The 22,181-nt window shown below is 35.2% G+C and overlaps 3 protein-coding genes across 3 annotated transcripts; all 3 read left to right on the top strand.

Annotated features, from left to right (window-relative positions):
• The first annotated feature begins 645 nt into the window (after window positions 1–645).
• On the top strand, window positions 646–19,427 carry LOC143575287 (uncharacterized). The gene is made up of 3 exons (XM_077059698.1): window positions 646–881; window positions 16,052–16,262; window positions 16,745–19,427. The coding sequence occupies exons 1-3, from the start codon at window positions 726–728 to the stop codon at window positions 18,952–18,954; spliced, it is 2,577 nt and encodes an 858-aa protein (XP_076915813.1). The 5' UTR covers window positions 646–725; the 3' UTR covers window positions 18,955–19,427.
• LOC143575273 (uncharacterized) lies at window positions 1,700–5,679 on the top strand. The gene is made up of 3 exons (XM_077059689.1): window positions 1,700–1,709; window positions 1,959–2,159; window positions 3,572–5,679. The coding sequence occupies exons 1-3, from the start codon at window positions 1,700–1,702 to the stop codon at window positions 5,677–5,679; spliced, it is 2,319 nt and encodes a 772-aa protein (XP_076915804.1).
• Window positions 19,141–21,381, top strand: LOC143575286 (uncharacterized). Its single transcript, XM_077059697.1, has 3 exons — window positions 19,141–19,394; window positions 19,447–21,305; window positions 21,377–21,381. The coding sequence occupies exons 1-3, from the start codon at window positions 19,141–19,143 to the stop codon at window positions 21,379–21,381; spliced, it is 2,118 nt and encodes a 705-aa protein (XP_076915812.1).
• Window positions 21,382–22,181: the final 800 nt, after the last annotated feature.

Below are 22,181 nucleotides of genomic sequence, written 5' to 3'. Positions count from 1 at the left end.
TTTTATTTATTGTAAGGAAGTTAATATAATAATATATTTAGGATTTCATGATAAAAGGGTTTCACAAATAAATGAGATTTTATAACCAGGTTTGAAAGCTATCTTGGTTTGGTGAGATCCGATATCCGCTTATTTTTATTATGAAATTGTTTCTTAATTATAAATAACATTTGTTTTTTTTTTTAAATCATATATTAATTTTAATATATCTCTATTTTATAAGATTTTCACATCAAATATTTGGTGATATTAATTTTTAATTTAATAAGATTTTATAACATGTTTAAGTGCCACATGAGTTTGGTGAGAACACTTTATTTACAAACAAAACAATCTGTTGACTTGAGAAGAAACGCGAATCAACCAGAAAATTTTTAAAAGTTTAGTTTATTTATATTTAACTTAGATATTGATATAAAATGTAACATTCGAATGCAACTTACAAGAAAACTTGGGGAATAAGAAAAAATAAATAAAGGCGTGGAATAAGAATTGACGAAGACGAGAAGTCTATTATTATTAACGTACCTTTTCCACACTTGTCTTTTCCCATTACTATTAATAAATACTAATAATAATAATAATGTTATTATTATTATTATTATTTATATATATAAGTCTATTATAAGTAACTAGTTCATTATCACTCAAGAGTATTAGTAACCGTTTCTTTAACACGTACAAACTCTGCATAATAGATTTTGTGTGTTTGTTCATCTGCAACAATGGCGGCCAAGGATCACGTGGAGGAGATACGGCGGACGAAGTTTTCAATCGGCGGAGAAGCGAATCCGTTGACGGAGGATCTTCATCAAGCCGTGAAGAATCTGTCAGCTGAGCTTTACGCTAAAGATGTTCACTTCCTTATGGAGCTTATTCAGGTCATTTATTTATTTTATTATTATTATTATTATTATTAACCTAATGTTGTTTATACATTTTGTTTCTGCTACGAGTTTAGTGTTTCAGGAGTAATTTTGTTGCCTGTTACTCAAATACTCTTCATAATGCTTAATCGGATAGTTAATAAACGTCAGCTCGTTGAACTTACACATAGCTCGAGCTCGGCTGTTTCGAGCTCTATTTTCAAAGCTCGAGCTCAGCTTAACTTACAAAGAGATCGAGCTTGAATCGTTTTGAGCTCGCCAGCTTGGCTTTTTTCCTATTTATTAATTATTTCTTTTTAAAATTATAATTATTTATTAATATTTTTTTATTATAGTTTTATGTATAAAATAATATTATATTATTTAGTTCTTTTTTTTAATTGTTTCATGACATTATATATATTACTTAAAGATTATGAAGTATTTATTTAAAACATTTGTATAGATTACATGCTTGTTTAGACTCGCGAGCCAGCTTGAGCTCGGGCTCGTTTATTAAACGAGCTTATTTTTAGACTCGAGCTTGAGCCCAGGCTCGATTAAGCTCGGCTTGATTGAGCTTTTTAACGAGCCGATCTTCAGGTAGCTTGCGAGCAGCTCGGCTTGTTCACGCTTTTATGTGGTGTGAAATTAGTACATAGAAGTCAAAATGAGAGAACCTAAAAATACACAAGGCTTGTGAAGGCTTGTTCACGAGCCTAAACAAGCTTTCGGTAAAAGGCACAAGCTCGATATTAATTGAGCTTTATTTGAGGCCCGGGATCGATTTGTTTCGAGTTTTGTATAGATCCGAGATCGAGTAGCTCGTGAACATGTCGGCTCGTTTGCACCCCAGCCCAAATACAATCGGTGCAAGCATTACTGTATTAGATTTTTATAACATCGTTTCCATGTATTTTTTGATATTTTTTACGGAACCTGCACTGACATCAGAGTGGTCTTCAGTTTATACTTTCACTCATTTTCAGTGTTGATATATTTTTTACGGTACCTAGTTCCATTGTGAAACTTTTTGTCCTGTAAATTTGATGATGATTAACTTTTGATTGAATGATTTTGCAGAATGCTGAGGCAATGAGTATCCGGAAGGAGTGGATCCGTCACTGGAGTTTGTTATAACGTCAAAAGATATAACAAAAACCGGAGCTCAAGCGACTTTGTTAGTTTTTAACAACGAGAAAGGGTTTTCACGTAAAAACGTTGAATCAATTTGTAGCGTGGGACGGTCTACGAAGAAAGGGCTTCGTAAGCGTGGTTATATTGGCGAGAAAGGTATCTTTATATTTCATTGTTTACGCAATAATATTTTTGTCAATCTTATTGTAGTGTTGAACAAGTTTAGTTTCTCTTTTGACTATAATATGATTCTGTTTTAGTTAGAATTTCATATTATCTGTTTATGCATTTAGGCCTTATATTCTGTTGGGCTGGGTTGTGTTTGTTTTGGGTTAGTCGGGTGAAGTGGCGGATTCAAAAACTTATTGTATGGGGCAAAATTTGGGTCGCTCGAAATGGGCCTGGTAAAATGCAATATTTAGATAAAACAACATAGGTGTATTTTTTTATAGATTTTATAATAATAATATGAACAAAAACAAAAAATAAAAATAGAAAAACAATCTAACGAAAACAAACAATTTAATTTGAATAAAGTTGTTAAAGTGAGTTTCAAAGGAACTAATATAATTTTAAATTAAAAACTGAAGTTTTTGACACCCAGTGATTAATTAATTCATTTGTAACATAACCTTTAGTGTGGACCTATCTGCTTTTGAAACTGCATAAGTATAGCAATATACTGTCTAAAATCTTGCTTTTGTAGTTTGGCCACACATCCTTCTTAAGCACTAAATCCGCCACTGAACTTGGGTGTTCAAAGCCCACTTGATAACCAAACTGATTATTGGTTCGCATTAATCGTGTTTGTGTTAGTTTTGTTGGGTTTTTGGGGTATGGCTAACCTGAATTAGTCAAATTGAAGTTTTTTTTTATCAGTATCTGTTAATTAAGGTGCTGTAGATCAGAAGTATTCTGTTGTTATTAAACAGTCAAATAATAAACAGTGTTCAAAGTGTCTTGAGTTTGTTTAAGAAACAGTTTGAAAAGCGAAAGGCACTCGAGTTTAAAGCAAAAGTCCAAAACAGGTTTTAATTAATGAGTTTATAAATTATAATATACTGTAGTTGATGTCAAAAGTAAAGAATTCAAGACATTGTACATTATTTGATGATGTACAAACCTACCTTGACCAAACCGATAACTGAACATTTGAACTGGCACTACTGATGTTTTAACACTTAACACAAATTTTAATCTGAAACCTGTTTAACCGAGAAAAGTTCAGTCTAAGGTTAGAAATGAATTGATGGTTTGTTTTTTGGTTTTAGCAATCTTAAAGTCAGTATGAAAGTAAGTTTCTTTAAAATGATAGTATATTTGCTATCAATGGATTAATGATTATTCATATAGAAAATAATCGTTAAAATGGTGAGGATTTTGGATTAAGCAGCTTCTTGTAAAATTATTTATGATATGATCTTAACCTTACATAATTTTGTACCATGTGTTTATAGATATACAATCACTTCTCCAATAGAGGAACATAATTTTGTACCATACATATTTTTATAGATATGCATTTTATTTAGTATTTCTTCTAATAACGTTATCTACTTTTTCATCAGGTATTGGGTTCAAGAGTATTTTTCTGATAACATCTCAGCCTTACATCTTCAGTAACGGCTATAAGATACGCTTTAGTGAGAAACCATGCCAACACTGTAATCTTGGTTACATTGTTCCTGAATGGGTCGAGGAGGATCCAACATTGTCTGCCATTCAAAGTGTATATGGTTCGTCTACTGCTCTACCCACCACCACTCTGGTCTTACCCTTGAAGGCAGAGAAGGTCAAACCGGTGAAGGATCAGCTTTCAAGCATCCACCCTGAAGTCCTTCTTTTTCTTACAAAGATCAAGCGACTTTCAATCAGGGAAGACAATGAGGATCCTAAACGAAACACCGTGAGTGCAATATCAATCTCAAGTGAGAAAAACTTTGTTACTTTGAAGAGCATGGATGCTGAGTCATACACACTTCATCTCACTGCGGATTTATCTGGCACTCAAGATGACACAGAATGTGGCTACTACATGTGGAAGCAAAGGTTTCCGGTTAAGCAAGAAAACAAAGTCGATGTTCGATCTGAAGTTGAGGAGTGGGTTATAACCTTAGCTTTTCCAAATGGGAAAAGGCTAAACAGAGGTGCAAGCATGCCCGGTATCTATTCCTTTTTACCAACCGAGACGGTAACAAATTTCCCATTCATAATCCAAGCAGATTTTCTCTTGGCATCGTCAAGAGAAAATATCCTCTGGGACAACAAATGGAATCAGGGGATTCTTGATTGTGTGCCTGTTGCTTTCTTAAACGCGTTTACATCATTGCTTAAGTCCTCTACATCTGCTCCGGTTTCAAGTCTTCCTAATCAGTTTAGATTCTTACCTGTCAAGGAATCTTCACATTCCAAACTGAATGTTGTTCGTGATGCAATTAAAGCAAAGCTTGTGAACGAGACTATTGTTCCGTGTGAGTCATACACGGGGCAGAAGTTGTTTCGTAAACCTAACGAAGTTGGTAGGCTGAAGCCTGCATTTTGGAGCATATTAAACAGTGCAAGGAATCAAGGCGTTAGCTTTTCAAACATATCGTCCCATGGAGCTTATATTCTTACTTGTTCTTTTGATCAAGAAGAGTATGATTCTATTTTGGATTTCTTGGAAATCAAAGCTGTAGATAATGAATGGTATGCCAAATGCATTGCTGGCTCTAATATTGTAAGGGGCATCTCAGAGGAACTCTACATGCAGCTTTTGGTATTCATAGCAGAGAATTGGTCTTCCTCATTTTACTGTACCAGCATGAAGAATATACCAATCTTAAAGTATGTCGGGATGGATGGCCAGGTGAACTTGTTCACTATTAATTTCTCTGCAAACAAACTGCTTGCTGCTGATTCTTATCCCGTCACCCGGTTGATCAACTGGAACACAGAATTCCACTGTTGTAATGGTCAGTTCTTTTTACCTTCAGCCACCCAAGAAGCTATTGGATCGTGTTTGATGAAGCACACTTTAAAAAAGTGGTTTAAGGACGAGGCGAAGGTTAAATTTGTCAGTGTTAATGAATATGCTGATAATCTTATTCCTTCACTCAAAACCGACTGTAAGCTCACTGTTGCTTATGCCCATTTTCTTTACCACTCCTTAAAAAAGAGTTACTTGGAGGTTAGTCAAGTTAGAATACTGTGCAGTAAGATGCCAATCGTTGACAGGTATGGGCAAGTAACCGTAAGAAGAGAAGGTGTTCTTGTACCTTCTTATGGAAGTCGATGGGTAGAGCTGATTGGTACGAATCCCTGGACTCAACATAATTATGTTGAACTAGGAGAAGATTACACCCGGCCTTTGAGCTATTTTGGTAATTATGCTTCTGGTCATGATCTTGTTACGTTTATGGGATCTTATGTTGGAGCTTCTGATGTTCCTTACCTCTCTCCTCCGAATGCTGCTATTCCTACTCTGTCTTCACCTTTGACCAAACCAAATGCACTGTTACTACTACAATGGCTTTATAATTTGAGGTTAAGAGGAGTTAGTCTACCGAATATGTTTTTGTCATCCATCAAAAATGGCCCTTGGCTAAAAATCTCATTAAGTGGTTCTCCGGGCTACAGGGCACCTTCAGAGTCGTTCATGCTTGACTCATCAAGCGGGAGTATAAAGATGAGTTGAAGAAAGTTGGTGTGCGGTGTGATAATAAAGAAGCGTGTGAATTCATTGGTGAGCGTCTCATGTCACTTGCAGCTTCTGGAAAGCTTACTCGTGACAATGTTCTTTCAATCTTGAAATTTATTCAGTATCTGGGAGCACATTATATCTCAAGTACTGCACTAGTTAACCGAATCAAACAAGGAAGATGGGTTAGAACGTGTAAAGGTGATATGATCCCAGACAACTCTGTTTTGTACAGTTCTGAATGGGAGGCTGCTTCACAGTTAAGTGACATTCCATTCGTTGACGGAGATTATTATGGTGAAGAAGCACTTTCTTTCAAGAAAGGGTTAAAATTGCTGGGCGTTGTGGTTACTTTTGATGAGAGTTACCAGCTTGTTTTGGACAACCTCAAGTCTTCTTACTCATTGACTTCATTGTCGTCTGAAGCTATGTTACTGATGTTAAAATGCATGCAGAAGTTAAACTCAACAAATAAGTTCGTGCAAGCAGTGAAAAACACAAAGTGTAAAGACAAACGTGGGCTACAGATGTCCATCTGAATGTTTTTTTGTAACTTCAGAAACTGGGTGGGGCGGTCTTCTCCAGGTCTTTGGGTCGTTCCCGATTGTTGATATAAACTTCTATGGAAGCACCATCCTTACAATGCAGAGAGAGTTAAAAACAATTGGTGTCATGGTTGATTTAGAAGATGCAGCCAAAGAATTTACCCGCGTGTTTAAGCAACAAGCTTCGTCATCTTCCATCAGAAAAGAAAATGTTCTTACGTTTCTGGAGTGTTTCAGAAAGTTGAAGATGTCGAAGGTCAAGCTTCCAGAAGATTTCAAAAAGTGCATACGCCAAGAAAAGTGGCTAAAAACTAAACTTGGTGATTACAGGTCACCAAATCAGTGCATTCTTTTCAGTGCAGAATGGGAACCAATTTCACAAATATCTATCCTTCCCTTCATTGATGACAGTAACTTCTATGGCAGTAGGATTCATGATTATCAAGTGGAGCTGAAACTGTTGGGTGTAACCACCACGTTCAAAGATGGTGCTGAGTTTGTTGCTGCTGGACTCTTCTTCCCCGAGAGTTCAAGTAGCATTACTCCTGCAAGCGTTTATGCTTTGCTTGATTCTCTGAAGAGACTAAGAGAAACTGCATCGGAGATTCCCGCTAAGTTTGTTGAGAAACTGTCCCAGAAAAGTTGGTTAAAAACCCATTTTGGGTACAAACGTCCGAATGAGTGTTTGCTCTTCTACAAAGACTGGGATAGTTTCTTGGAACGTGATGATGGTCCGTTCATTGATGAAAAGTTTTATGGAGCTCATATTGTATCCTTTAAACAGGATCTCAGTTTTTTAAAAGTGGTAACTGTTATTAACGACGGATGTAAGCTGGTTGCTAGTTACCTTTACTCTCAAACCAGTTTTGAAAAAATAAATCGATTCTACATTTACTTGTCTGAGTTTAAATGGGTGCCTGAAGAAGATGACAAGAAGATATGGATACCAAGAGGAACCGATAACGGAGAGTGGGTAACACCCCAAGATTGTGTTCTTCATGACAGAAACAATCTATTTGGTGATCAGCTTTATGTTTTGGATAAGTTCAAGTATGAGACGAAAATTCTTGGATTTTTTGCTGATGTTTTTGGTGTGAAAGTTCATCCGTCTGTTGAAGACTACTGCAGTCTATGGAAGAAATGGGAAGACTCAGATCGGTTAATTACTCACACCGAGTGCTGTGCTTTTTGGGAGTTGGTGGTTAGAAACTGGAACTCAAAAACAGAGGAAACTTTTAATAAAAGCTTAAACAAACTTCCTGTATCATCATCTTCTAATTCTGATGGTATTATTCTATCAGATAAACATGACGTTTTCATCGGTGATGATCTTTTCTTAACGGATCTCTTTCAAAGCTGTTCTCGTCCCATATTTGTTTGGTATCCTCAACCAAGTTCCAAAACTCTAACCCGAACTAAGCTTGTGGAAGTCTACAACAAGCTCGGTGTTCGTACCATATCAGAATCTGCTCAAAAGAACTTATCTGAAGTTGACCAAGTGAAGTCGGTACCCGTTAATTCGAAAGAAAAGATTATGAAAAGGGGTTTGTTGAAACTGATTCTGGGGTTTCTATCTGACCCAAGTCTTAATCTTGACGCTGAAAAAAGACATGAAGCTGTTAACCGTATGCTGAAACTTGAAGCTTTTGAGACGGTTGATCCAATGACCGTGAAGTATACCCTCAGCTATCACTTCAGCAAAATGAGACGCGTGTTCTAGCACATTCTTCAAGCCACCGCCTTCTTCTCTCTTCTGCATATACAGTTTGGAATTCTGTTTATCCCAACGGATCATTCTTTTAGCTTCGACGTTCATAACATCTCCAGAAGACAAAGATAAACAGAATGAGGAGGTTGTGCCACAGCTTTCAGAATTGATAAGGTTGGGTTATTTGGTCGAGTTTGATGACGAAGCGGCTGAGTTCCTCATGAAGATTAAGAATCTTCAATTATTTGTGGAGGACCATGGCTACCTTCTTCCATATTTTCATACTGTTAAGAGGTATGCCATTTTTATTCTTCCTTTTTATTTCGTTAATTGTTAAAATAAAGATTCGGTTCTGCAATCATGCTTGCATATAGGTCGATTTGGATAAACTCATATTATGTAACAAGACACATTTATAAAACCTGCTAAATATGTAAAATGTATTGAAATTGATATCTAACGGCACATTTGTTTTGGGTAGAAGAGATTGTATATAGGTCGATTTGGGTCAACTCATTATATAACAGGTATAAACAAGACACATTTATAAAACATGCTAAATATTTAAAAGACTCATTTGACCCATTGTTTGATTGGATCCTGCTAATGAGTGCTAATTATGTCATATTCTTTGTGCTTGGTTTTGAAATGCAGGAGAAAGTATAATGTGATCTGAAGATTATGGTGGCGTGGTGACTTGAAGCTGCTTTTATGTAATCTACTTTCTTTTAATAATATGCGCGGTATTGCTCTTCTATGTGGCCATGCTTTGTTTCGTTCCACGTCTTTTGTTTCAGTTAATGTAATGGAAACGATGCGAATCCTTTTGAATTCTGTGGTATTAAGTATGGTTTTAGTGTTTTTTATTTTAACCGATTGAAATTTGTGTCGAGCAAAGATTTTTAGTACCAAAGTTACGCACATCAATGGTTTATATTTAGTTTGGTTACAAGTAAAAACTGAAGAGTAGAAAATTTGATATGCGAATTGCATTTACGACAAACGGTTTGGTTTTTCAAGTTACAGGTGCATTTCGGTTATCTGCTGGCCCAGTTTTGGGTGTGGATAAGTTGTAACATCATATTAACTTATGTCAAAAACGACACAGTTCGACTCTAAATAAACAGCACGTATTTGGCTTAGAGCTTAAAAACTGTTTCGAACTTTTGTTGTAACTTCGAGTGTTCTTCAGTTTTCACATAATTTCTCTTATCAATTTCTGTTGGGTTATTAGGTGGTGACACCTGACTAACCCAAAATCATTTTCTAGAAAAATCCCCACTTAGCTAAAAAGAATTACAACTTGAATTGTGCTTTATCATTAATATAATCAAATTGTAATTTTATTCTTCGTAACATTTCGTCATAACATGTATTTATTTAAAATAAAATGGTTAGTGCGAATGAATAACAAAAAAAGGTTGTAATTTTTTTTGTAACATTTCAGCATGATTGTTGTTGAAAACAAAAATGTTCCCACCAAACAACATTAGTACTGTTACTGATTTTATTTGAATCAGCACCCACGTTCGTTTTTATAACTTTTGCAGTTATGTTTAATTAATTTCTTTTCTAGACATCATAGATTTTGTTGAAACAAAGTTGTTTTTAAATACTTTTTTTTATATCGCAAGCGCTGGTATCGTACAAGTATCGATGGCAAACTAAACTGATTCTAGCTTAACAACATAGATACATATAGATATTAAACCCAATTCAAATATTAACCACCCTTAATATAAAAAACTTGTAAAACAATAATAAAGCAATACTAAAAAAAATAAACAAAAAGCTATAAAGAGTAATGTACAACTTTTGTTTTGAATCGGTTTTGTAAAAAACAATAATTTAAATTAAATAAGAACGGTTTTCAAAAGCACTTTTTTGAAGTATTTGGAAAAAAATGGAACGGAAAACAAATATGTAAACTTTGTTTTTTTCTTTTTAATTCATTATTTATTATCTTACTTGCATTAAATAGAAAATAATAGAGATTATCTTAACCCAAGGAATGAGAATTGTTGATTTAAACAAAAACACGCATTTTAGAAAATACCTTTCAAACTCCCTATTTTGAGTAAATACTTTTCACCCAAACCCTATTTTGATAAAAAAAAACTCCGTTTATTTTTATTATTAAACTTCAACTAAGAAATACAAGTTTTTTTATTTACTTAATTTTATAAAAAGATTAAGTTATCAACTTATATATAAAAATCTCATTAAAGTATGCCTAATTTAAAAATATCAAAACCTATGTTACATGTAATAATTCTTATTATTAAATTTCAAGTAACAAACACATCTTATATATTAAAAGATTTTCCTAATCTCTGAGTGTTCTTTAACTAAATGTATACGTTATGTTAAAAACAATTTATCTATTTAGAGTATTTGTATTTTTCTTGATTATATTAGTTCACAAATATTTTAAAACATCAATTAATGGGACTTAAAATCACGATATCATTCTTCATAACACCTAATAAACGTAATGAAGAAATAAATATATTATACAACCAACACGACTAGAAAAGACAATAATGTTGACCAAAGACCCAAAAGCAATACTATAGATAATTAGAAGCAAAGAAACCGGCTTTGCAAATTGCAATAAATATAAAATTGTCACAATTTTAGTGTGGACGTGAGAGTATAATCGGATTAGCAAGCTATTAAATCAAAACAAAATTTGTTTCATGTTGAATAACACAAGAAGCAGAGGGATGGTGACTTTGCTAGATTAAGTACTTGAGCAAGCAATTTTTAATTTAGATCAATTGATTACGTGTGGTGACAAGCATAAGTTTTAAATAAAACATAAATGAAACATATTTTTAGAAAATGTGTGGACACATTCACACTTCATATTGTATCAGCATACCACCAATCAACCCATAATCTCATAACCTCCTAACATTTTGCTTGGAAATAGAAGAGAACCATTTATTTAATTTTAATTTTGATTTTTGTCTAGTTTTTTTTTAAAGAAATAAATAGTTATTTTCTGTTTGGCATAGACGATTCACATGAAGTATAACTAAAAACATGGGATTTTTGAAACTCCGCATTCATTTAAATAATAAAGATAAAGATAACATACCAAAGTGAACAAAAACAAACAAACAAACAAACACTAGCAGAGGAGCCCGTGCTTTGCGGCGGGTCGTGTGAGTGTATTAACGATGACGTTTATGTTAGCAGGTGTATCCACAGGATCAGTCGGATTAGTAAACCATATTCAAGAAATGGATAAGTTATACCATTTATTTATTTAATATACATATAAATGTTTATGAACCTTTAACTAAGATAGTACCATAAACTTATTTGTAGTAAAACTAATTGAAAGTACTTTTATTCGGATAATTTTGTAACGTAAAGAAAAACTAAACAAGTTTAATGTTGTGGAGTAACTCAATACATTAAAAGGTTTAACACGTTTATTAGACGAGCTCCAACAAAAGGTCGAGATCTCTTAAGACCGACTGAATTCAAGCTTTACCAAGTCGGCCCTGAGTAACTCGCAAGCAATCCGGCTTGTTTAGTTTTGTATCACAATGGTGGTACCATGAATAATGGTAGGTGGTGATGGCAAAGGAGGACTAAATACACTAAAATCAATGAATCTAAACTTAAACTCGATTCAAAATCCATATAGATAAAAGTTCCTTTTGAAACCAGTGTAAAAAGCAACTACCAAACACAGAAACTGTATTTTGAACCAATGATAGGCATATTAAGTTAGTAGATCATTACAAGCTTAGTGTGGGTCCCAAATAGAAGTGCAAGACAAAATGTAATCAATAAAATGCCTCAAACATACACATTGGAGGTTCCTGAAACTCTCAACAAACTTTCCCCATATAATATCTATACATGTTTTCTCCATCAAAAACTGTTTGACAGCTGATAACCAAAAGCGTACAACCAATAAATGAATCGAAACAGATAAATTTTGCAAACAATTATCATCACCAATATCATCATATTACGTGATGCTGTATACATGTAACTTGTTTGAAGATTTATTCTATTATGTAGATAAATTGTGTCACAGTTGACTTCTTCAAGTGAGAAGTTGTTGGTTTGGTAATATTGGTCACAATTACTGTATGGTCACTTTTGAGATTAGCCATCATGAGCTTCAGTATACGCATTGTTGAAAGTGTTAGGGCCTAGATAATAGGTTGGTCGATGTAGCCTTATGTAGTGACCATTTCCTGACAATTCACATGCAACAGCCTGTTAGGATTAGTTTCATCCTTTCGAGTTTGTGTCAGGTTACCTCGTTTAACACCCCAACCATATTAACTTATGAAATAAAAACTCGACAGGTCAAGCTGGTCATGTTCGGGTCATTTTGTTAACTTGTTGGGTCTTTTGGGCTAGGATGTTTAGGCCAGCTGGGATTGGGTCCAAAGGGGTCACAACAATCTAACTAAACAAAGAGTCAGGGTTAGAGGTGCATAGGCTCCGATTTTCTAACCGGTTACTAACCGATTTTCAAGACACTGGCTACTACACGATTCAACCCAGCGATTACAAACTTTTTTGTATTATTGAGCTCGGAAACCGGTTAGAAACCTGTTAACCAAAACTTGTTTTTAGGTTATTTTTAATTTTAATTATTTTTTTAAACCATTTTTTTCCGGTTAACAGGTTCTGTTATACCCGGAAGCGGTTAATTAATTTACAGCTGATTAGTTCGTTTATTCTTTATTCTGCTAAAAGCCTAGAAGCATTATTAAACTATCAAAAGCTGAAACAAATTATCGTCACTGAGCATATTTTTTTACCAAATTTGATAAAAACAAATCTCTATATGCTTCATAACTTATAAAATCTTTCCAACAGCTATAGAACTCATCAAAATTAAAAGGTAAAAGAGTTCCACAAGTTCCTTATTATTATTATTATTACCCATTTTAAAGATTACATAATATAAGTTAGGACTGTTCACGTTTCAATTTGAAACCGTGAAACATCCCAAACCTACCATCGGTTTGGTCTTACAATCGGTTTCAAAAATTTCAAAGCGTAACGAACGGTTTGGTTTAAAGTTTCAAACTCTTAAAACTGGACAAAACCGGACCGGACCGTAAGATTTTAATATACTTCAATTTTTTTGAAATATTTTGTATTACAAGTATCTGTTTATTAATATGTATATAAGTTTTGGGAAATTATGAAACTGGTTAAGGTTAATTTCCATTTGAAGTGTAATTAATTTGCAGCCCATTTAGGCTTTCTACAGATTTTACCTCCTTAAATGACACCAACGGTTCAGTTTTGTTTTTCAATATAAAAGAACGTTACTAATGGTTTGGCCTAAAGACCGTCAAAACCGGACCGTGAACACCCCTGATATGAGTCACTTTGGTTTAACTAAATTATATGACTTTGTTTATCAAATCATCAACAATTGAGCATTAAAGAATATAAAAGACTTCCAATAAAAATATATAAGCAAGGCATGTTCAGGTTATAATGTGTACCTGGAAACCATAAATATCAGCTTCCATTTCAGCTATTAATGAACATGCCATCTTTACCTTCATTTTTTGTTGCAGCATCCTACATAACAGGGACATACACACCTCAATAAGTCAAATAAACATATAGGATAACAAAATTTGATACCCCTTCTGTTGCATATGAGGGGAGAGCTTCACTGCTTATATCATCTATCAGGTAGCACCATCTGCCTCAATCTCCTCGTCGTCCTCCTAAAGCTGTTAGTTATTATGGGTTACAAAAAGATCAGACGCGAAGAGTAATACTGGAAAAACTAAAAACTATAATCTAAAAATACAAGAACGATGACATACTGGAAAGGGAAAAAACAGCTGGTAACTTCAAGAGCACCTCCAAAATCTAAGCCAAGAAGTTGTCCAGTCATGTGAGAAGATAAAAACTCAGTGCAGTGTTTGATGATCTTCATATCACCTGTTCATAATGTCAACTTACAGTTTAAAATACATAAAAACAATAACAATTGGCCGAATGTCATTAATCCTTCTATGGTACTATTTCTTAATCTTGTTCCATTATGACTTTTACAAAACAAATAGCAACAATCAACAAAATAAACAAATTAACTTCATACAGATTAAACACATACAAGATAATCTTCAATATATCAATTTACAATTTAATATATATCAAACTTGATAACAATTAGTCGAATGTCATGTACGCTTATATAGTTCTATTTGTTAATCTTGTTTCATTATGACTTGTACAAAACAAACAACAACCAACAAAATATACAAATCAACTTTATAAAGTTTAAACACATACAAAACCTAAAAATTATGATTAAACAAAATCACAAACTTGAATGAGATTCTGTAGCTGAGCACCATCTAAATGTAACTCTCCTCATAAAATTCCACATCAGAAAACATTATCCCATCCTGCTAATATGTAATAAATAAAGCACTCAATTCCACATAAAAGAATAATGAAGGAACCAAGAGAGACTTAGCTAGTGAATAATGATCACCAACTAACTATCTTCAATCATTCCTTACATATAAAGTCCAATATTAAACTTTAGTAATTAAGGAGGTTAGCTACTGTTATGATGAAAAAAAATCAAAATAAAAAACGTAAGATATTACATTAGAAACCTGGAAAATTCAATTCAATTGGTTGATCCAGATTTATGGAACATAACAATGAACCTGCAACTTTGATTTTTGAGTAGATATAGATGCTGAATTTGGAACATGTACTAAATCAAAAGATGAAATGAAAATAAAGAAATCCACTGAACATCATTCATCAATTGAAACTTAGAACCTGATGCTACCGAGATGCAATCAAAAAGAGGTGCCCTTGTTGAATTCAGGGCTTAAATTAGGTTTTATTTGAAACTGAATTGGGTATTCAATCGATTTTAAAATGCATTCAGTTGGTGATGGTGAACGATTCGCCCAATTGATGATGTATTTATTTTTTATTGCAATTAAGGTTCGCCGGAGAGTGCATTAATGCCGCCAGAAGGTGAATGTAACGTCGATGAGGACGTACCACATTTAATTTTAGCGGCGTCTCATCATAATTGTTTAACAGTGTCTTGAAATGCTCAAATTACAAATCGTTGGAGGCAGTAGAACACTGATATTAGCCAGAGACTTAAAATGCATTTAATATACCGGTGTCTCACCGGGAAAGTATCAATTACCATTTTGTCCTCGTTATATGTTTTATAGATAATATATAGATATAGATAATTACACTATGAGCCTACCTCATGAAGCATATATAATGGACCTGTAGTTAGAATAGTAACCGTTTTAATTTACCGAAGCATTGGAAAAGGCTTGACGAAGACGAGGAGTCCATACCGACGTAGCTTCCCCACTCTTCATGTTCTCTCTTATTTATTTACACACATTATTATCATTATAAATTATTTCATTTGTTTATAAATCGATTAAGTTGATCACTCTGGAGTATAACTTACTAACAGTTTCTCATACATACATACAAACTGCAACACACACAAACTGTTCTGCATACCTGCTGTGTTCGTTCATCTGCAACAATGGCAGCCAAGGCTCATGTGGCGGAGATACGGCGGAAGAAGTTTTCGATAGGCGGAGAAGCGAATCCGTTGACGGAAGATCTTCATCAGGCGGTGAAGAATCTGTCAGCTGAGCTTTACGCTAAAGATGTTCACTTCCTCATGGAGCTAATACAGGTTGTTATTTATCAATCGTTATATATTAATAATTGCTATGCTATTGCTAGTAGTTAGTTTGCTTAATCAGTCGTTATTATTATTTGTTTTACGAACCTAATAGTGATCTGCAATACTTAAATACATGGTGAACATATAATGCTTGTGAGAACTTGTACGAATGAAGTAAATTTGTACCGAGTTTCAATGTTACCAGTATTCGTTTTTCACGTTTCCAGTATCGGTACCATACTCTATCGGTATATCTATTGTAATCTTTACTTTCACTCAGTTTTGATTTATGTATTTTTTTTTGGTATGGTACCGGTCCCATCGTAAATTTGTAGTTTTCAAAATGAAAACCTTGTTACATAATTCATTGTGAAACTTTCAGCTTAATTAACTTCTGATTGAATGATTTTGCAGAATGCTGAGGACAATGAGTATCCAGAAGGAGTGGATCCATCGCTGGAGTTTGTTATTACATCAAAAGATATAACAAAAACCGGAGCTCAAGCGACTTTGTTAGTTTTTAACAACGAGAAAGGGTTTTCACGTAAAAACGTTGAATTAATTTGTAGCGTGGGACGCTCTACGAAGAAAGGGCTTCGTAAACGTGGTTATATTGGCGGGAAAGGTACATCTCTTATTTGTAATTGTGTTCACCTAACTTATTTTTGATGTGTGATATATTTTTGTCAATTTTGTTAGATTGTCTTGATGTTAGATTCTCTTTTGGACTGTAATATAATTTTGTTTTCAATCAATGAGTTTATTACTTATATATATACTATATATCAGGATTTGAGTGTAAAACTGAAGATTTTAAGACAATGTAAATATCTTGAAGGTCAAAGAATGTCAAACCCCTGATTGGGTCACTCGAACCTACCTTGATTAATCTAATAAACGAACCGCGTGCTCATTCAGTACTAGTAATGTTTAAGACATGTTTTAACCTGAAACCTGTTTACTCAAAAAAATCTGGCCTAAGGTTACTAAATTTGAATGTGCTCTTATTGTTGCTAGTTAAGTACTCTTTTTAAATGAGACTTTACTTTCATATATGTTATGCATCTCATTTACCTCTGTTGATACATTGTCTATTTTTTTCATCAGGAATTGGGTTCAAGAGTGTTTTTCTGATAACATCTCAGCCTTACATCTTCAGCAACGGCTACAAGATACGATTCAATGAAAAACCATGCCAACATTGTAATGTTGGTTACATCGTTCCTGAATGGGTCGAGGACGATCCAACTTTGTCTGCTATACAAAGCGTGTACGGTTCGTCTACTGCTCTACCGACTACCACCCTGGTCTTGCCACTAAAGCAAGAGAAAGTCAAACCGGTTAAGGATCAGCTTTCAAGCATCCACCCTGAAGTCCTTCTGTTTCTTTCGAAGATTAAGCGGCTTTCAGTCAGAGAAGACAACAAGAATCCTAGGTTAAATTCTGTTAGAGAAATATCAATCTCCAGCGAGAAAAATTTTGTTACTTTGAAGAGCATGGATGCCGAGTCCTACACACTTCATCTTACTGCTGATGTTTCTGACAATCAAGATGACACCGAATGCGGCTACTACATGTGGAAACAAAGGTTTCCAGTGAAACAAGAAAACAAAGTGGGTGTTCGATCTGGAGTGAACGAGTGGGTTATAACATTAGCTTTTCCAAATGGGAAAAGACTCAACCGAGGTGCAAGCATGCCCGGTATCTATTCCTTTTTACCAACCGAGACAGTGACGAACTTCCCATTCATAATCCAAGCAGATTTTCTTTTGGCGTCATCAAGGGAAAATATCCTCTGGGACAACAAATGGAATCAGGGGATTCTTGATTGTGTGCCTGTTGCTTTCTTAAACGCGTTTACATCATTGCTTAAGTCCTCTACAGCTGCCCCGGTTTCAAGTCTTCCTAATCAGTTTAGATTCTTACCCGTCAGAGAATCTTCTCATTCTAAACTGAATCTTGTTCGCGACACAATCAAGAAGAAGCTTTTAAATGAGACTATTATTCCGTGTGAGTCATACACGGGGCAGAAGTTGTTTCGCAAACCCAATGAAGTTGGTAGGCTGCATCCTACATTTTGGAGCATATTGAACAGTGCAAGGAGTCAAGGAGTTAGTTTCTCCAACATTTCATCTCACGGAGTTTATCTTCTTACGTGTTCTTTTGATCAAAAGGAATATGATCCCGTTTTGAAGTTTTTGGACATCGAACGTGTAGATAGTGAATGGTATGCCAAATGCATTGCTGGTTCTAACCTTGTAAAGGGCGTTTCAGAGAAACTTTATATGCAGCTTTTGGTGTTCATAGCAGAGAATTGGGTGTTGTCGTTACATAATACCAACATCAAGAACATACCATTAATCAAGTATATCGGGATAGATGACAAAGTGAATTTGTTCAAAATAAATGGTTGTGCAAACAAGCTGCTTGCTGCTGATGATTCTCGTTACATCTCGTGGTTGATTAATTGGAACTCTGAATTCAACTGTTCTAATGGTCAGTTCTTTCTTCCTGCTGTCATGCAAGAAACGTTAGGATCATGCTCGATGGAGCAAACTGTAAAAAAGTGGCTAAAGGAGGAGGTGAAGGTTAGGTTTGTTAGTGTTAATGATTATGCTGATGGTATTATTGTCTCACTCAGAAGCGATCGGAAGCCTGCTTTTACTTATGCACATTTTCTCTACCACTCGTTAAAAAAGAGTTACTTGTTAGCGAGTCAAGTTAAAAAACTGTGTAGTAAGATGCCAATTGTTGACAAGTATGGGAGAGTAACAGTAAGAAGAGAAGGTGTTCTTGTACCTTCCAAAGGAAGTCGGTGGGTAGAGCTGATTTGTACGAATCCTTGGACTCAGCATAATTATGTTGAGCTCGGAGAAGATTACACCCGTTCTATGAACTGTTTTGGTAATCATGTCTCTGGTGAAAGTCTTGTTTCGTTTATGGAAACTTATGTTGGAGCTTCTGATGTTCCTTATCTTTCTCCTCCTAATGCGGCTATTCCCACTCTTTCTTCACCGTTGACTAAAAAAAATGCGTTGTTACTACTACAATGGCTTTATAAATTGAGGTTAAGGGAAGATGGTCTACCGAACCTGTTCTTGTCATCCATCGAAAACGGCCCCTGGTTGAAAATCTCTTTAAGCGGTAGTCCTGGTTATAGGGCACCTTCAGAGTCGTTTACGCTTGACTCATCAAGCGGGAGTATTTTACAACACGGATCGGTGCTTGTTGATATCCCGTTGGTAGATGTAAAGTTTTATGGCGATGAGATAAAAAAAATACAACGACTAGTTAATGATGGTTGGTGTGCGTTGTGATAACAAAGAAGCGTGTGAATTCGTTGGTGACCGTCTCATGTCACTTGCGGCTTCTGGTGAGCTTACCAGAGACAATGCGTTTCGATATTGAAATTTATTCAGCATTTGGGAGCTCATTACATATCTAGTAAGGAACTTGTTGACCGAATCAAAGAAGGAAGATGGGTTAGAACGTCTCACGGGGACATGACACCAGACAACTCTGTTTTGTACAGTTCTAAATGGAAGGCTGCTTCACATCTAAGTAACATTCCATTCATTGATGGGGATTATTATGGAGGCGAGATACTTTCGTTCAAGAAAGAGATAGAACTGTTGGGCATGATGGTTAATTATGATGAGAGTCGTTACCAGCTCGTGTCTGACAACTTAAAGTCCTCATCTTCGTTGACTTCTTTGTCATCTGAAGCCATGTTACTGTTGTTAAGATGCATACAGAAGTTAGAATCATCAGATAAGCTGGTTCAAGCAGTTGACAAACTTGGGCTACAGATGTCCATCTGAATGCTTTTTGGTGACTTCACAATCCGAGTGGAGCGGTCTTCTTAAGGTTTTTGGGTCGTTCCCGGTTATTGATGAGAAGTTCTATGGAAGCTCTATCTTATCAATGGAGAAAGAGTTGAAGAAAACTGGTGTCATGGCTGATTTAGAAGACGCTGCTAAAGAATTTACTCGTGTATTTAAGCAACAAGCTTCGGCATCTTCCATCAGAAAAGAAAATGTTCTTACGTTTCTGGAATGTTTCAGAAAGTTAAAGAAATCGAAGGTCAAGCTTCCAAAAGATTTCAAAAAGTTCATACGCCAAGAGAAATGGCTAAAAACTAAACTTGGTGATTACAGGTCGCCAAATCGGTGCATTCTCTTTGATGCAGGATGGGAACCAATTTCACAAATATCCATCCTTCCAGTTATTGATGAACAGTTTTATGGCATCGGGATCCGTGATTATCATGTGGAATTGAAACAGTTAGGTGTGATTACCGAGTTTAAAGACGGTGCCAAGTTTGTGGCAGCTACACTTTTCTTACCCGAGAGTTTAAGTAACATCACTCCTGCAAGCGTTTATGCTTTGCTTGATTCTGTGAAGAGACTTAGGGAATCTGCATCAGAGATTCCCGCTAAATTTCTTGAGAAACTTTCCCGGAACAATTGGTTAAAAACCCATTGTGGATACAAACGTCCGAACGAGTGTTTGCTCTTCGATAAAGACTGGGATGGTTTCTTGAAACGTGATGATGGTCCGTTCATTGATGAAAAGTTTTATGGATCTCGTATTGAATCCTACAAGGATGAGCTCAGTTTTTTAGAAGTGGTAACTGTTATTAACGAGGGGTGTAAGCTGGTTGCTAGTTACCTTCACTCTCAATCCAATTATGAAAAGATCAACCGATTCTACAATTATTTGTCTGAATACAAATGGGAGTCGGTTGATGAAGACAACAAAAAGATATGGATACCGAGAGGAACTGATAACGGTGAGTGGGTAACACCTCAAGAGTGTGTTCTTCATGATAGAAACAATCTATTTGGTGGTCAGCTTTATGTTCTGGATAAATTCAAGTACGAGACGAAAATTCTCGGATATTTTTCGGACATTTTCAGTGTGAAGGTTCATCCGTCTGTTGAAGACTACTGCGGTTTGTGGAAGAAATGGGAAAATTCAAAAAGTCAGATAACACATACTGAATGCTGTGCATTCTGGGAGTTTGTGGTTAGAAACTGGAACTCGAAAACAGAAGAAACTTTTAATAAATGCTTAACAAAACTTCCTGTGTCATCATCTTCTAATTCTGGTGGTATTATCCTGTCAGATAAACGTGACGTTTACATTGGTGATGATCTTTTCTTAACCGATCTTTTTCAAAGTTGTTCCCGTCCCATATTTGTTTGGTATCCTCAACCAAGTTCCAAAACTTTAACCCGAACCAAGCTTGTGGAAGACTACAACAAGCTCGGTGTCCGTACTATATCAGAATCTGCTAAAAAGAACTTATCTGAAGTTGATCAAGTGAAGTTGGTACCCGTTAATTCGAAAGAAAAGATTATGAGAAGGGGTTTGTTGAAACTAATTCTGGGATTTCTAGCTGGTCCAAGTTTTAATATTGACACCGAAAAAAGACATGAAGCTGTTAACCGTATGCTGAAACTTGAAGCTTTTGAGACGGTTGATCCAATGACCGTGAAGTATGGTTTATCTTTATCTTCTAGAGATGTTATGAACGTCGAAGCAAAAAGAATGATCAGTTGGGATAAACAGAATTCCAAACTGTATATACAGAAGAGAGAAGAAGGCGGTGGCTTGAAGATTGTGCTAGAGCACGCATCTCATTTTGCTGAAGTGATAGCTGAGGGTATGTTGTGGGAGAATGAAGAAGTTGTGCCGCAGCTTTCTGAACTGATAAGGCCGGGTTATTTGGTGGAGTTTGACGACGAAGCAGTTGAGTTCCTCATGAAGATGAAGAATCTTCAAGTGTTTGAGGATAATGACTACCTTTCTTCCATATTTTCTTCCTGTTAAGAGGTATGCCATTTTTATATTCTTCCTTTTTATTGCTATTATTGTTTTGGGTAGAAGAGATTGTATATAGGTCGATTTGGGTCAACTCATATTATACAACGTGTTTAAACGAGACACATTTATAAATCCTGCTAAATATTTTAAACAGGTCCCAATTGATATCTTTCTAATCAGCCAATTTGACCCATTGTCTGATTATGTCATATGTCTTTGTGCTTGGTTTTTGAAATGCAGGAGAAAGTATAGTGTGATCTGAAAATTATGCTGGTGTGGTTACTTGAGCTGTTTTTATGTAATCTACTTTCTTTAATAATATGCGGTATTGCCTTCCTATGCGGCCATGTTTTGCTTCGTTCCACGTTTTTTATTTCAGTTAAATGTAATGGAAACGATGCTTCTATCTTTTGAATTCTATGGTATTATATGGTTTGTGTTTTTTAATTTTTACCATGGAAATTTTTGTCAAGCAAAGCTTTAGTACCAAAGTTATGCACATCAATGGTTTATATTCAGTTTGGTTACAAGTAAAAACTGAAGAGTACAAAATTTTGATAGGCGAATGGTTTTTACTACAAACGGTTATCCTAGTTCTGGGTGTGGGTAAGTTGTGACATAATGTTAACTTATGTAAAAAAACGGCACAGTTCGGCTCTAAAGAAACGACACGTATTTGGCTTGGGGCTAGCTAACTAACTGACATGGTTGGCTA

This window comes from Bidens hawaiensis, unplaced genomic scaffold (assembly GCF_021521415.1).
Source record: "Bidens hawaiensis isolate Kalapana, Puna unplaced genomic scaffold, B.hawaiensis_p1.1 tig00027332_1, whole genome shotgun sequence".
Classification (NCBI taxonomy): Eukaryota; Viridiplantae; Streptophyta; class Magnoliopsida; order Asterales; family Asteraceae; genus Bidens; species Bidens hawaiensis.
The sequence above is the reverse complement of the archived record's forward strand: the minus strand, read 5'-3'. Positions and strand labels throughout refer to the sequence as shown.